The 17640-nt window shown below is 37.7% G+C and overlaps 1 protein-coding gene across 4 annotated transcripts in view; it reads left to right on the forward strand.

Moving 5' to 3' along the window:
* Positions 1-17640, forward strand: part of MID1 (midline 1) — a 181559-nt gene that overhangs the window by 132207 nt on the left and 31712 nt on the right. For all 4 annotated transcript variants that reach the window (XM_071430552.1, XM_071430551.1, XM_071430555.1 and 1 more), the window contains exons 4-6: positions 9800-9907; positions 12990-13138; positions 16440-16567. In XM_071430552.1, the coding sequence (XP_071286653.1) occupies positions 9800-9907; positions 12990-13138; positions 16440-16567 (385 nt within the window). The remainder of the gene's footprint in view (positions 1-9799; positions 9908-12989; positions 13139-16439; positions 16568-17640) is intronic.

Here is a 17640-nt window from a genome sequence, read left to right on the forward strand (position 1 = left end):
ACAGTAACTTTTTTTAGGCTTTATCATGTTATAAGCCAAAAAATTCAATGTTACATGAAAAATTGAAAAGGAATGTCTTCTGTGGTTTGATATGGAGCAAAAGCTGATGTGTCCAAAAATGAACGGAAAACAGGCTCTGTGTGTTTTGAATAAATTGATCCTCACCAGCCAAACCAAATGTTATCACAAAGCCACCATTTCTCATCTCAAGCGAGCAGTCAGTGGCTTCCCAGGAACCAGCTTTATGGCAGATTGGTGATCCAGCCATGCATCCTTCCCAGCTGTACTGTCATCCAGAGCAAAGGCCAAATCCCAGTCTCTCTATGTTTTAAAACTCATTCCTTTCTGAAACACTTCTTTTCATTTTTTTTCCTCCATGAGTGCACAAGGACTGATCAGTAATGTTGATAATCTGGAAGCTGGAGACCTTCCAGCCACTGAGGAGGGGTATCTGGTTTGGCCTCCCATCACAGCAATGGAGACATAAATCTGGCCAATTTTTAGATGGAGGTTATCAATTTATGACAGGATTTATCCTGATGGAGAACCTGATCTTGGGAGCCTCAAGAAGTTCACTTCCAGTCTTGCATTCCTATGGGTGATTGTGGTCATAACAGCAAGAAAATCTTTGTGAATAAATCAAGCCTGTATTCTTTACTACTTTAATTAAGATATAATATTAAACATTTTATAATAATAATAGTAATTTTAGTATCTCAATGTCTGCTTTCATGCCTAACATGGATTAGTTTATTTGCTTATGGCAAGAGTTTTTAAAATTCCATTTTCTCAAAGGGAACCACACCCTCAAATGTGATTGTTTGAGACTATAACACTCTTTTCTGTCCCAAACCTTTCTGTTTGTTTAGGAGCATGCTGACACACTTGTTCTACTCATCTTTCAGACACATCTCCAACATGTTTTTCATTTTACGCTAATTTTTCTGTCTTTCCATTCTCCCCTCCTCTGTAATCCTGTCTGTCATTACTAGGTTTTGCAGAAAACCCAGAAGGCTGGTAATCAGGAAAGGTTTTTTTTTCCTTTCTTAGAGCCCATGGCAAATCCTCAACCTCACACTTCTGGCCTGGCTGCTTTCTGCAGAGCACCCCCTGGCCCAGGGCAGCTGTGCTGCTCACTCTGTGCAGGGAAGGCACCTCTGGCTGCCTCCCCTGGCACAGCAGCGGGGGCTGCATAAAATGATGGACTGATGCATGGGATAAAACAGAGCTTTCTCCACAAACTGAGAATGGAATAGGAATGACTACTGCTTGGATATGTATTTCTTTGTAGTCCTAGTTGACTGCATTCCTACTTCTGATAGGGTCTAGCATTCATTGACAAAAGGGACAAATTTGGGCATGAGCCTCTTATGCCAGTTACTTTGTTTCTAAGCAATTTGAGTTTTGATTTTGGATTTTTTTTCTCATCTCTTTTAGGAAATGCATGATTAAATGTCTGTCATATCGTCAATACCATAAAGCTTCTCATCTGTTAGACAGAAACATAATCTGAAGTCAGCTGGAGGAGAAATTGGAGCAATTATCTAGGGGGGAGGAGAAAGGAAATAGGTTTTGCTTGCAGACAACTTTATAGCATCTGTATCTCAGTCTTTCTGCTTGTTTTGTTTTGTTTTGAATTCACCAAACGTCATAGGAAGCAGATTCTGGACAACACTGTAAAATAATTTTGGGTTGCATAAAGAAGAGGCGTTTTCCTCTGGTTGTGTAACCCTCAAAGTGCTGCATCCATTGCTCTTTGTATCTAATAGAAATGCTCAGTTTCTAGCTCACTTCTAAAGATTTGCTGCAGGCAACATCTCAGTGTAAAGTTCCCAGTCAAAACTGGGTTTGTGAGTGTCAAATGGTGTTTTTTATAGTCATGTTATATAATCACCTGAATAAAAAGTAGTTCAATGAAAGAACCTTTATTTCACTGGCACAGATACTCAGCACTCACACTTGCCACATACATTTTACATTTCAGTGTAAAGCAAGAGTGCAAAACCAATGAAGAGAAGATGGCAGCACCTAAAAAATCTTGCTGTTGCTATTTTTTTTGCATGGCTGATAAAAAAGAAATGAGCCAAACAGGAAAATTTAATAATAATGGAATGTTGAGTTTCTAGTAAGACTTCAGTGACAAGATAGCTCCTTCAAATTTTGCAACAAAATGTCTCTATCAGTTTTTGCATGGCATTTCTGTTCCTTGAGAGACAGTAAAATCAAAACTCAGCTATCAATACAATTCTCAAAGGACCCTTGAAAAATAAAGAGGTTTTGTCTGTCACTATAAAAACAGTGAGTATTCTGTTTTCACAAATTTTCATGGTACTAACTCCTTGAGATTTGGGATTATTTTTGTCAAAACTGAAGGAAACTGAGAGGTTCTCAATAGGAAAATTTAGTTAGAAAGCCTGTATGTAAATCCTGGTGTCTGAACTGCAGTGAATGGCCTTCAGAGTAATACCAAGTCTTTGGAATAAGGAATCTACTTTGCTGGGGATTTTTTTCCTAGGAAAGGAGCAATGAGTTAGGTAAGTGTTTACCATCACTGTGGAATATGTGTGATAACTTAGAAAGGAACTCCACAGAAATTTGCTTTTTCCTCTGCCCCACTGTCTTCCATTTTTGTGAAGATGCTTGTTCAGCAGCTACATTTATTTGCTATATTTAAATGCTAAAAGTAAATGGTATTTTTTTATTTTTGAAATAGACAGAAAAATATGATTTGAAGGAAATTAGGAGTTCTCACTCTCAGTAAGATACTAATAGCAAACCTGATCACATGCATAAAACCTTAAGATGGCGTTTACAGCATTTGTTTTTTCTAAGACAGTTTCTAATGAGAGAAGGTACAAGAGACTTCCTCTATTAACATTATTTTGACTTCTAATTACTTTCATTGTACTTTTAATTCCACTCTCATAAAAGTTGATTTCATTCAATGGAAATGGCAGGTAAGCTTTAGTCGGTGTCTTGAATTTACGTAGCATGTGAAAATAGAAACTTCAGAAATAAAAACTGACAAAACATGCTGCATAGCATCTGGTGATACAGAATATTCATTCAAGGATGTCCTAAGTTGCATGCCTAGTAAGCTGTAGCCTAGTAGTCAAATACTATTTCCCTAAAGAATTATTAAATTGATTTCAAAAATTACTTATTAAACATAGAAGTGGTCCTATACAAATATAGAACTGCAGCATTTATGCATATATTTTATGCAGAGATTAAGCACGAGCTGAAATATGTTATTACACCTACAACTGTTTTGTACCTTCTGTAAATTGGAGTTGTAGTTATGGTAAGAGGTCACATAGATTGTATATAAACTAATAGCAGAGTTTTTCACTGCTTGCTAAGGTGGCCTGTCCTGATTTGCTGCACCTCTCCCTTTCTCTCATATCCAGGTGTTCAGATTTTTGATGGACTGATATTCTTGCAAGACTTTGACCTTAGACTAATAAATGGAGCTTAGTTCACTATTAACTGGTAAATTAATGCAGTAGGTAATATTTTGTGCCTGCTATCAGAGACTGTAATTTTCAGTCAAAATGTTGTCAACTTATGGAGCTTTCTGTCTCTGAGTTGTTTGTTTATCATTATGGGAACAAAATACTCTTGAATTCCTCCTTTTTCTGCCTAACATAACAGCTAAAGAGCAACTAGAGATGCGGGGAGACCAAAGGCACTGGTCCTCTTGTGAGCATGTTAAACACTGGGCTAGAGACCCTGGCTCCTGGATGACAGTTTTCAGTATTGAACTATTGCTTACAAGAGCACTGGTTTCAACATCATGAAAGGATGGGCAGTCCTTTGAACTTCTGTGATTATTTGATAGATTTTGTTTTTCTATCCTATGTGAAACACATGAAGTGGAATATTTTGCTCAGTATGGAACAAAGGCTTAATGTCAGCAGGAAAAACAAAAAACCAATAAATAATTAAATATTGTTCAATTAAAAAGTATTTTCATTATTTAGGTTTAAAGAAAGGTCTAACATAAAGTGTAAAAAACAAGAGTGAAAATAATAAGATTCTTATAATTTTTTTTTCCCCATGAAATTCTGAGGTTTTTTTGTTTTAGGATGAGACTGTAAATGTCTCTAGAGGACTTCTAGGTGTCTTGCTGGTTAGTTTCTCACCAGTATGCTTCAAAGTACAGTGGGACAAAAAATTTCAAAACAATATTTTAATAAGTAAAATGAGTACTTCAGTATTCCAAGAAAGGTTTACTTTTAGTCAGGATTGGGGCAGATAGTCTTATCTGCTGGACCCAAAGTGGTTTAGCTCTCCTGGCCTAATAGATCCTTCATTCACAGAATTCCTACGTAGCCAGAGTAAGATGGAATATTTTTGCACTGACCTTTGTTTAACCTGCTCTGAGACTGCCTCTAAACACAAACACAGGTCTCCTGGTTAGAGATAGATGTGGAATGCAAACAAAAACAAAGCCTCTGGCACACTTGAAATGGAAGATGACCTTTTTTTTTTTTTTGCACCATTTCAAACTAAAAAATTTATACTCACATGGCAAGCTGATTAATATCACATATTTCCAAAGGCATGGTTTGTCATCACAGATAAAATCAGATTTACACTTAGACTAGGGAAAACCTGAAAAAGTTATTTTCCAGGAGTTCTGCTTCTGCTCCGTAGAAGACTAAATTGAACAACCCATAACATCAAATATGAAGTAAAGGAAGTTTTAATCCATGACTCTCATGGCCATAAAAAGAAAGGGAAGACATTTTTTCATGAATGTTCATTAATGATTATCCTTTTCCATTAAATAAATAAATTACATATGGATGATGTTAAAATAATACTTCAATGTATTCTGGCTCTATGAAGAAAATTTATTCACTTTACAACATGGAGTAAAATAAACAGGCCTCTCTCTTTAGAAGAGTATAATCCTTAAATTAATGTAGGGACACTAATCCAAGAGGATGTGTTCTACATCACCATGGCAATGAAGAAGGTTTTCCTAGAGCAAGTAGGTATCAGCCACTATGTAAAAATGTTAGGTTTTTTTAATCTCAGTTTCTGGGTTTGATGCAAGAAGAAATTCAGGCTCAAATCTAAAGTGAAGTATTTGTCAATGATGCAACAGGTTTTGAGGGGAATCATTCAATTTACTTTTATACAGTATACAGTATACAGTAATTGTTGTGAGTATATGGTCATTCTTATAGCCACAGTATATAGTTATTCTATAACTATCAACTCAAACACATAAAGAAAAATTCATACCTATTCTGTACCTTTACAGCCACAGCTGCAAAGAAGTTATTTTTTTAAGAAATTGAAACCATTTTTAAATCACGAAGCTGAAACTCAAATTCATGCCTCAATTTCCAAAGATCAGACTCTTTCTAACACCTACTTTCTTCCATTTTGCATAATCAACTGGTGACTAGGAAATAAAAATTGCTCTGGTTTTGATGAATTTATCACAGTGAGCATAGGCTTAAAAAGCAGACCCCCTCTAATTTAAGATGTCTTATTTTGCTTGTCATTTAGAGATTGTTTGCCAAAAAGACACATGAAGAGTTCCACTTGTGGGGAGAATTGCCTCACCTATCAGGAATCTCAGAGGAAGAGTTTTGCTATTGCAAGGAAAATTCTTCTGAGACACTAAAAAAATCCTTTGGTTCATTATATTAGTTGAGGAAGTTTTCATGGGTATGAATCCAGCCCTCTGATTCTGTTTGCCTTTAAATTAACCATAGAAGCTCCACTGTAACCTCAAATCTCTAGCCATTCTGTAGTTTTGTGATTTCCCAAACATCTGCTGGGGAGTTTGAAACCACCACATTCATTTTCTTATGAGCTAAGCTGCAATTTAACTTGGGTCTCTGAAGATGAAAGCCTAGGAAGCCTCCACAGAGAGCAGAACACTTTCCAAATCAGTTCTCAGCTTGTGGAGCTGGGAACAGCTGGCCTGCTCTCCCCTTTGGGCTGAGAGGTCTTGTTGTTTCCAGTTCCCTGACAGATATCTGAGGAACCCCCATTTCTCTTCTTTTTTTAACTACACCTACTTCCTGAGGCAAAGGGCCACAGTCCCTATCCATATGTCTGGAAAACCTGGAAAGAAACCTGGAATTTGTAAGGTAGTTGGGTTTTTTTAGTAAACTATTTGAGGTCTGTGTATGTTACAGAAATAGGAATAAATTCCCCACAAAATCAGGAGAACTAGAATTTGTCCTTCTCCTTTGTAGAGGTCATAGTTCTTGCTAAATCATAAGGCCTCCTAGTCAATTTTAACTGGCATGGTAAAGAAATTTATAAAAATGATACCAATAAAACAGAAAGTTTTGGGTTCAAAGTATTTCTGGACATGGATGTTTAAGGAACCGGTTGATGCCAAAACTAATTGTATTAATAGTGACATTTTCCATAGAAAGGTGTCACCAAGTCTAGCATAAACTCTCAGACAACAGATACCTCAGATTAAAGAATCAGCCTTTGTCTTGGGTGAAGGGAGCCCAGACTGAAGTCAGCTCTCTCTATGATTTGGAGACTTTCACAAAGTGTGTGACACCATCACCAGACTTTATAAGGCAGCTATCAGTCTCTTTTAACAAACTCCTTGGAAAGAGGGCTTGTTTTTAATGTGGAAAAAATGTAGAATGTAAAACCTCAAATATTTTCACCAGACAGAACTCACATTCCTTGGCCAGCCCAGCTGGAAGTTATTGTCAAGGTTGCTGTTTGTCAAAGGGCTCAAGCAGAAGGAAAAGCCTCATTCTGTTATTTTTGCAGCACCTGTACAGTGGAGCCCTGGTCCATGCCTGTAGCTCTTTGGTCTGACACGTGACTCCTCAAGAACACACAAGTAAATAATATTTAATGGTAACCTCACAAATAGTCCCTTTAGGGCCACAGCTAATGTAGTGCACTTAAAATTAGGCATGCGCTCAATTATAAAGTTATTATTGAATCAGAGGCTTTGGGGGCTGAAAATATGATTAAGGAGTATTTCAGCTTAAGAAAAGCCCCTGGATTAAATGCTGAGGGATTTTTTTCATACAAAGCTCAGACGTATCATATAATTTTAGAGTATTATTTTCATTTTTAACAAGCTTGTCCAAGTTATAAAGTTGGAAATGTCTTCAAATGGTGTTTAAAAAAATATATACTTTTCAGATTTCAAAGAAAAAGAGAAGCCTGCACTCAGTGCATTAAGAAATCCAGAGATTTTTTTCCAAGCATTTTGCTTTTCTTAGTCTAGAGCTTTTTAGGTTAAGATCCAATTAATACATTATTATTCAAATCAACCAGAGTATTAAATGAAAGAATGTTGATTTAACCTTCCTGTAACTTTATGTTTCATGACAGTTATCCCAAAAATTAATTAGATCTTCTTGACAAAGCAAATTGGTGATGTAAGTGGTGCTAGAAGTAACACTTTGAGTGGAAGCTACTCAAAAATCCCATCAAGTGTTACCATAATGAAGTGCCAAAAACGTTCCTGTAATTAAGTGCTGAAGTTGGCTGTGGCATGGACCAGCCTTGGTATTGACACAGGAGCTGTGCCCACATGCAGTGGATGTGATCCCTGCCCCAGGCTGAGCCTGTGTAGGCTTCCCTGATCTTCAGTGGAATTTCTGTCCAGTAGTGAGCCTGAAGTCAGGACTGGGAAACCAGTGCATGGTACAGCTTGTTGAAAGCAGCTCTGCAGAGTTTCATGCCAAAGCAAGATGTGCGATGCAGCTGAGGTACTGGGACAGCAGGAACAAAGGGAATAGGAGGGACAGTGCAGACTGACTGACTTTTCTAGGTTATCAGTGGAGAGACAGTGGCACTGCTAGGGGTTTTGGGTGGGCTATTTCGTGCTCTCTCTCCTCATGTACTGTGGTGAGGAGCCAGGCAGAGCAAACAGCAAATGTAAGGAGAACCATGGGCACCTAAACCAGCATAATAGGAATGCCTTCTACATCTTCACCAGCACTTGCAATCACATCTGACCCCTTCCAAAAAACAAATGTATTCTCTCTTTATAATCTTGATGTCTTAATTAATAATTAAGCCTCTAAAATGTGTAAACAAACTTTAACTTTATGAAGATTTCAGAAAGATAATCCAAAACCTTGATGAAACAGGTCTTTATAAACAATTCCTCTCTTTGCCTGGAGGATACTGTGTATTTCACATAAGAAGGTTATTTGTAAAATTGGTTCTGGTCCAAATTTAGATATATAAGCATTCGCTTAAGCTTAATGAGCTCTGTATGTGCTTACAAGTAAATGCATGTTTAAACACTGTTGGAAGGAAAGAAAAGAATACTGATGCAGAATCATGGGGCTCATCAGACTGAAGGAACAATCAAGGGTGAAATACAGTTACTTGTCACCTGAAAGTAATCCCTGCTGTTGCTCACCCCTGACTCATTATCCCAGTGGGAAAGGTGACATGGCTGTGGAGGCAACTAGCCAGGGCTGAAAGCTGCTTTATACCTCCTTACCCTCTTTTAGCAAAGTGCAAATGGAAACATAACTCTGAAATAAGTTCTTTTCTTTTTATTCTAGACATGATTAGAACTTTTAACCTTTTTTTCTGAGTCTTTACACATATATGTAAGCTAAACATGCAACTTCTGGAAGGAAAGTACTTTCTTCTGGTTGTATATGGAATGTTGACTTTGCACTGAAAAAATCAGTCTCCTTCAGAAATAGAACATATTCATCTGAGAACCCAAACTTTCCTATTACAAGTTTTCTTCTTTTTTTTCTCTTTTTTTTTATAATAATAGTCAGCACTTTCTACAGAAAGCTAATATTTGTGAGGGTTTGTGCACTTAAAATTTTTCATTTTCTCATATATTTATACTCTAGAAAACTACATGAGCACATTATTTTCTATCTGGTTTGTTGCTGAGGTAAAGTAGGAATAATTAAGACAGTCAACACATGTCTTGGTATTGTCACGTGGATCTTTGATATCTTGAATCTCTAAGGAACCAATATGTGGATATATATGGTATCAGTAGTTCACTGCCTTTCCAGTGAAAGGACTTTGGATCATTAAATGCAGCTGGAAGGAGATAGTTTCAAATCCTCCTAAAAGGACCCAGTTGTTCACTTCAATGTGAGTTAAGCTGTGGTGCTCATTTCTGTAGAATGATGCAGATTTTAAAGATTTCCAGGATTTGAAGGAGAAATAAAATAAATCCAAGGTATTTAATTCTTCTGAATATTAGTAATGATGTATAAATTATGTCTGGTTCAAGAAGACCGAGCTACAAATGGTTGGAAGATGAGAAAGCACTAATGGGAGTCATCATATGTGTTGGGACTTCTTTCCTCCTGACATTCTTTATTATGAGATGCTGGCAGCAGCAGCAGTGAGAGGGGATGCTGCACCAGATGGACTCTTTGATCCAGTGTTTGTGCCCTTGAACACGCTGGTATTCACTGCAGTGCTTCGTATGGCTGCAAACCATGATGTGTGAAACACCTCCTGAAGAGACCCCCCTTCTCACTGGTGTGTGTTAGAGCTGGCACCACTCAATACTCACCAAACCAGACTTGCCTCACTTGAGTTAGAAACACTTGATTATCTGTTTGCAAGTCCTGCCTCCTGCAAACAATACATTGCAGTACTCATGCAGTACTCAATTCAGTACTTTGCAAAATCCAAAAGAGGAGACTGAAAATAACACACATTATAAACAGAAAGGAGAAAAAAAATGCCAAACCAAACATTTTAGAAAATGCAGTTTTTAAATTTAAAATTTTGGAAAAGGAAATGTCAAAAAAAAAAGTTTTGCTAATCATAAGGTTTTGCTTCGTAGGTAAATGCATCCCGCCAAGAAACCAAGCTGATGGAAGAATGTGACCAACTCATTGAAATAATCCAGCAAAGACGGCAAATAATTGGAACCAAAATCAAAGAAGGAAAGGTAAAAGATTTTCTTCTTTAGATCACAAGTAGGTCAATGCTGTTTCATTTGATTGCAGCTTTTTTGACTGCAGAAATTATTGGTGGAAATTTGTAAAAGTCCTTATGTAGTTCTTGGCTAGTGACTGATACTTTCAGGTAAAGAAGAATGAAATCCTTGAAGACTAGTACTCTAGACCTCAACTCTTTATTTGGTATTTCTCTTACTACAGGTGATTATGGATTTTAAGGATAAAACCAGAAATTTTGTCATAATTGGTAAATGACATATTATGTCCACTTAATGTTTCCTTCACTCTGTTATGTGCCTGACAGTATTTCCCCCAAAGTGTTAACTTTCACAAAATGTCACAGCATATAGAATCATGTCTCACAATTATCTTCTTTTTTTTTTTCTAGGTACTTTAAATTTTATTCAAATACTATCACATTAATATTTTGTTCCAGTCATTGTCATTCATGAGGATATGAAGTCTTAACTTATTTACAAAAAAAGATATTCAAAAGTGTGAAAAAAATTAAATTAGGTGTGCATTTCTAATTCCCAAAGTTCCATGATTATTAGTAGCAAACACATTGAGCAGGAAAAATCTCTGATACTCAAGTTTCAATGTATTTTGCTAGCTAACTGTTAACTCAGAAATGCACTAGAGTTGAATTAATGTTTTTATTTTCTAGGTACAAGGTGTTTACTGTTTAACTCCTAAACTAACTAAGTCAGATATTCATTCTTCTTGTGCAGGAAAAGCTCAGGGAAGGAATAAACTCAAGAGCAGGTTACATGGTTCATGTGGATGTCAAGATATTCCAATTAACTTGAAATGAAAAGTCTGTAGGCAAGGGCTAACTTAAACACGTTTGAAACCACAGGTCCTGTACACTGTGTGAAAAAACCTGAATTTCCTCATGCTGTTAACAAAATATAATTCCCTTCAAATGAAATAAATGGCCTTCATTTTTGTTTCAACTCCTTTTCTCTATGCAGAGAGACCAGATGTGCTACAAATGAAGTAGAAAACCTACAATTCATCTGGATTTGTGCAATATACACATTGCTTTTAAAAACTCTGCTGCTTGCAAAAATTATTCTAATTTCTATTAGCATGGAAGATTTGTAACACAATTGACTCCAAATTTATTTAAATAGAGCTGTTATCAGAATCTGTCCCCATTCTTTGTTCTATTTTGTTGAGCTGGAAGTTGTATCAGTGGAGGTCCAGTCAAGGTCTGGAATGCTCTGACTCAAATGTGATATATATTGAGAGATTTCAAGGTCTCAAGAGACCCATGTGAAAAGCCACAGGAAGTTCTGCCCAGTGTATCTTCCTTTAAGAGGGCCTATGGCTAAGAGTCTTTCTGGAAGGGAGAGCATGACAAATTTCTCTGTAGGACTGCAGGTGTGGCTACAGAGCTGGAAACACATACTAAGCTCTAGCTGTGCCTGCAAGGCTGCAGCTTCAGTTACACACAAGTCTGAACACCCTGTGCAGCTCCACACTTACTCTCACCTACCACCCAAACCCTATAAAGTCCCACAGATCATGTAACAGGAAAGAAGCAAATATCAACTAGGTAAAATAATCCTAGGGCAGATGTCATTCCTACCATTGCAGAAGTGGGTGGGTACTGAGTGAGATGAGACTCTTCCTTTTTCAATTTGTCATCTTCCTCTTCTTGAGGATAAAAGAAAGAATCAATCAAGTGAAAAATATAGTTCATATATAGACATCACAAGTCATGACTTGCCTTCTACTGCAGAAAACTCATAAGTTAAAATTTACTTCTGTTCACTGTTTGCTTGTTAATTAATTAGTAAATAAAGAGATTAACTTCTTAACACTGCAGTGAACCTTTTCCTGGTTAGTCTGGTGTAGACTGAATTGTAATCTCTGCAAATGCGCAGTTACAGGAAACATTGTGGCATTAGTTCATCCTAGAAGCTGATCAAATCCTTAGCATTACCAAAATCTGCTTGTTCCCTGCATTTTCTTCTCTATCTTTAAAAGCATACAAATATCACATGACACAAATCATTTGGCCAGTATCTTTTTGTGAAAGTTTTGGAAAATGTTTATTTTCCTACTTGTTTCTGTTGTCAGATAACTGCACTAAGATACCCTCATCACTGCTTAGGATGCAAATATATCCGAAACTCAAATCAGCAACTTTATAGCCTGAGCTCTAATTCCTGAGATTGGGAATGTTATCTTGATTATAAATTTGGACATTTCTGCCAGCCCACTTGGTTGTTAGTTCCCTCATTTTGCATGTAACTGGTTCTTAATGTGCCTTTCTAAACTCCAGAGTTATTTAATTTCCTTCCTTTTTCTTACTCCTGTTCAAACTATGATCCTGATGTGATAACACAGGGAAGGACTCCCAGACCTTTCAGGAACTATTGTAGTTCCTGAAAGTTTTGTTAGCCAACATTGTCTTTAAATGGAGGACTGTACCCTTCCCTAACCTTTTTGCTAATGATTACAGTCACATCTACTGTGTTTATCTCCAGCACATATGTTTGCAATAATAATAATAATCAGCTCTCCAGCACTACTGTGCTTTTGTCCAGTTAAAAATAACCAACAAGAAAACACCCTCTTTTACTTAAAGCACATAATGATTTCAGGTATGTGTTGTTAACAGAATTGAACAGTCTTTTTCTGTTAACTTTTATTTTCAGTTTTCTTCTTTTTATGAAACTCAATTAATAGAAAAAATCTAGTTAATCTATAAGTAGCCTTTAACACAGATCTCATAATTTCTGGGAAATGGTTATCTAAATAGACCTTAGTTATCATGTAAGCAGAAATTACCAGGAAATGACGTTCCTTCTGCTGGAAAATAGGCCAGCTGTGCTTGTTTTGGCTCTCCCCTGTTGTTTTCCATGTGGAAAATATTCAGGCAGAAAGGCTGTGCCTGTCCCTTATTAAAATGTTACATGGCTAGATGGAGTTCACCGCAAAGCTTGTCACCAAAGCCATTCATCTTAACTCCTCCTTTGCCCAGCTTTACCTCTGAATTGCAAACCCAGTCATGATTTGTGACCTCAGAGACATGACTGCTTTCCTGTGTTTCCACTCAAGGTGGTGAGGCTGAGAAAACTGGCTCAGCAGATTGCAAACTGCAAACAGTGCATTGAGCGCTCCACGTCCCTCATCTCTCAGGCGGAGCAGTCACTGAAGGAGAACGACCACGCTCGCTTCCTGCAAACTGCCAAAAATATCACTGAAAGGTAAGGGGATGTTCCTTTCAGCAAAAAGAAAAACCTCACTTTAAGGCAGATGTGTTGCCATAGTTGCTGTATTGTCTTGTCACATCAGATATGTGGTCAAAGGCAGCGGGTCGTTGACATATTCCCCCAAAATGCTACTTTGTGCTATACCAGATTGGGAAGAACCTTACTGTAGTCCTAAATCTAAACATCCCTTTGAGAAGAGGAGCAGTCAAAAAAGGGTATAAATTAAGAGTTACAACAAGAACAGCATGCACAAGTGAAAGAGTTAGAATGGTTGCCAAGCAGATGTCTGATGTTAAACACACTTAAAAAATGGGTTTATGGCTGAAATTCCTACTTCATGAAAAATTCCGAGATTGAGAAAAAATTAGGCAGTCAGTGCATTCATTAGAAGAAACTGGGAATGATAAGGGATTCATTTTTTTATAAAATGGAAAGCTACAAGATAATGAACCTGCACCATGCATCTTGAAGAGATGGAGATTCAACAGTCCAGGAGGTTTGGATGTTACATCAGCTGTTGTGCTGGGCTCCTGGGTGCAGGGAATTTCTACTCATTTCAAGATCCTGGCTCCCCTCAGCATGCCAGATGTATCAAGGATCCCAAAGACAAGGACCATGCTATCAGAAAATTTGCTCTGGTTTTCAGTGCAATGCTGTGAATGCTAAAACATACCCATTGAGTTTCAGCAGGATTTTCTGACGAAAAATATTCTCCTGGAATATCAGATGTTTAGCAATCAGAATTTTTTTTTAATTTTAAAAGTTTAAAGAAAGAGAATATGGACAACAAAGAAAGACATCAAAAGTATGCTCTTTTAAAATTTTTTAATAGTTTTTTTTTTAATAGTTATTTTTTTATTTGTGGGTTCACATTATATCTTCACATTTTCCAGCCAATTTCCCCAAATTCAAAACATGAGATTCCCTGCTCCTATTACACATTTTTTTAAGTCTTTCCCTTACTCTGGTGTGCTGCATCAGTCTTCATCAAAGCTAATTACCAATTTATAAATAAGCCAGCAATACTGGGTTGCCTATTACAGATTCAAAGAATTGAACATCAGTTGAAAAAGACAAGGCCAGGCAAGGCAGTGGGTTATATGCTGTTTCTCAGACTATATTCTGTCACCAAGCAACATTTTGGCATCCCAGTTGAAGTCAGTAGTAAAACTACGAGTATCAAAAGCTGAAGGTGAGGGTCTGCCCTTTTTTTCAGTGTTCAGCAGAAGCAGCAGTAGGGCAGAAACTTGGGGAGACACAGGGCTTTCTAACTGACTACCACAGAATATTCAGAGAAGCTCCATTTTGAACTTGTAAGCATGAACAGTTGCATCTTAAATGCAATACTTTGTACTTTCACAGGAGAGACACTGGGAGAGCAGAAATGAAACAAGCTGACATACATGCCCAATCAAACAATTCTTGGCTATTACAGATTGTTGTCTGTAATGAAATGGCTGTGAACACCCTGAAAATCAGAGAATCATTCCAAGCAGTGAATAAAACCAAGGGTAAAAAACATACCAAGTGTTTGCAGACAAATTACTAATGGAAAAAGAGGCTAAATAGAATTATAAATTATTCCTCACAAGTAACTCTCTTAGTTCTCCTGTGGTGAGCAACATTTTGTTTGCTTTTAGACTGCTCATGTAACAGTCTCACCAGGGCTCTGAGCTCCAGCAGCTAAAGAAGTCTCCTGAAATCATGCTCATTGCATTTCTTCATCCACACATTTCAAAGTAATTGCAGTAAAATATTTTCTGTTGTAAGCACAACAGGTAACTGCACAAGCAGAGTCATTACATTCACTCTGATGATTAAGTTGTGCATTATTTGCAGTGGATGAAATACATTTATCCTAGAAAAACCCTTTCCAATCAACTATAGTGTCAGTGTTTACAGTGTCAACAGTAGGCAGAATTACAGGATGAAATTCAATCCTCTGAACCTAATATGGTTCAGCATGGTGTCTGAAATTTTGAATTGTTGATCTCACCAAAAACTGACTGTAACACATGTAAATACAGAGCACCTTTTGCATATCCCCTAAAACAGTCCAAAAAGCTGATATAAAATAAAATTTTAAAAAAATCTGTCCTAGGATCTACTTTAAACTGAGTTCTACATTCACAGCTGCAGCAGAAACAATGCTGAAAACTGTATAACAAGAATACTGACCAGGAAACCTCCTCAGCTCAGCTTTTGAAAACTATGCCGAAGACAATGAGATGTACAGCTCTGGTTTTTCCTAAAATACTACACAAAAAATATATGAAAAAATAGTCCTTAGTAAACATTCGTCCTGGAGTAATTTCAGTCCAGTCTACAGAAAAGAATAATATGGGAAAATTTTAAGTTGAAGCAATCAAATATTTTGATCAGACATGTCAAAAATGATATAACAGACATAAATGTCATAACAGATAACAGACATAGATTGCATGCATAGTTGTCTGTTTATCTCCAAACTGAAACATTTCCCTAATTTCTGTTGTATAGCATAAGGTTTAGTGATCTCTCTCCTTAAACCAGTCAAACTTTCTGTAAACACATCCAGTATCCAGCTCTCCAGAAATATGCATTTGGTGAAACCAGGCTGTATGGACTGGAAAATGCATTTTTCTTGTGAAAGTTCATCTCTTTATATTAGTACATCTGGACAGAGAAAATGTAAATGTAGCTCCTGAAATGAGGTAGGTGAGGAAACTTTTCCATTTTGGAGGAAATATAAGTATGCATACATGCTTTGTAGGGAAAAGCCTTTTAAAATAAACCATGCTGACATCTATTTGTTTTCTCTCCCTCCTGTGCCTTTTGAAGTTAGCAGCAGTGTGCTGTGGTGAGCAGCTGAGGAGCTGTGGGGACTGTGCCTAGCCCTTGGGACAGCAGTGCCAAGGCGTGCCTGGAGCAAGAAACTGCTTGGGAGAACAAGGGCTGGGAGAGATGCAGCATCTGTCAGGGTTGCTTAAACACAGCTAATTACAGAGCTCTTTCTTCTTTGGTTCCATGGGTGATTAAAAAGAAGAATTCCAAGGATATTGTTATTTGGCCAATATTTTGTTAAAATCTTATCTGATACTGCGTGATAGGCCTAAGTTCAGTAAAAAAAAAATATTGGAGATCTTGCTGTCAAAAATAAAAGTGGCAGTTCCTAACTTAAACCATATAATTAAAATACATATATAAGCTTTTATCAAGTTTTTTGAGAAGCTATAACAACCATATTGATCAAGTCCACCTTGATATAGAAGTCGTTGTGTTTTGAGTGCTAAAAGACAATTTTTTTTCATTACAGGGTTTCCATGGCAACTGCATCCTCCCAGGTTCTAATTCCTGAAATTAATCTCAATGATACTTTTGATACTTTCGCACTTGATTTTACCAGGGAGAAGAAATTGTTGGAATGCCTTGATTACCTTACAGGTACTTTTTTTTTTTTTTTTCTTGAGCTGCTACTATTATATATTCCTCATAAAATAGTAGTGATAGGATTTTCTTCAGTTCTCCTTGTGGTTGTAACTTTGGCTGGTTGCCAGGTGCTCACTCCATCTCCTCAGTAAGGGGAGAAAATAAGATGAAAGCTCAAGGGTTGAGATAAAGACAAGGAGATCACTCAAGAATTACTGCTACAGGCAAAACAGACTCAGCTTGGGAAGATAAATGTAATTTATTGCAAATTAATTGTAAAAGTAGGACACTGAGAAATAAAAATAAATCTAACAAAAAACTTTTCCCCACTCCATTCTTCTTGGTCTCAGCTTCACTCCCAGCTCTTCTACCTGCTCCCCACCAAGTGGTGCATGGAGATGAGGAATGGAGGTTGTGGTCAGTTCATTACACATCATCTCTGCCACTCCTTCTCCTGGTGCCCTTCCCCTACTCTGGCATGGGTTTTCTCCCACAGAATGCTGCTCTTCATGAACTTCCCCTACATGGGCCCTTCCAACAGGTTTCCATTCTCCAACATCTGCTCCAGAGTGGGTCCTTTCTGCCAGATGAGTCCTTCAGGAGTGGACTGCTGCAGTGTGAGTCCTCCATGGGTCACAATTCCTCTAAGAAACCTTCATCCCATGTGGTACTCCCTCTGCGGGCTGCAGCTTCCTCCAGGTCACATCAGCCTGCTCCAGTGTGGGTCCTCCAGGGCTGCTGGTGGACATCTCCTTCACTGCTGTCTTCTGTGGGCTACAGGGAAACAGCCTGCATCACCACAGCCTTCACCACAGGCTGCAGGGGAATTTCTGCTCCAGCACCTGGGGCACCTCTTCTCCCTCCTTCTTCACCAATCTTGACATCTGCAGGGCTGTTTCTATCACATTTTCTCACTCTCTCTGCCCCCACTGCTGCACAGCCTTTCTTCCCCTTTCTTTAAAGTGCCATCACAGAGGCACTATCAGCACTAGTGATGGGCTCAGCTTTGGGCAGTGGCAGGTGGATCTTAGAGCTATCTGTGTCTGATACTGAGTCAGCTCCTGGTCTTTTCTGACAGAGATAACCCT

Source organism: Agelaius tricolor, unplaced genomic scaffold (assembly GCF_023055355.1).
Source record: "Agelaius tricolor isolate 1412-34295 unplaced genomic scaffold, bAgeTri1.0.p SCAF_7, whole genome shotgun sequence".
NCBI classification, from domain to species: Eukaryota; Metazoa; Chordata; class Aves; order Passeriformes; family Icteridae; genus Agelaius; species Agelaius tricolor.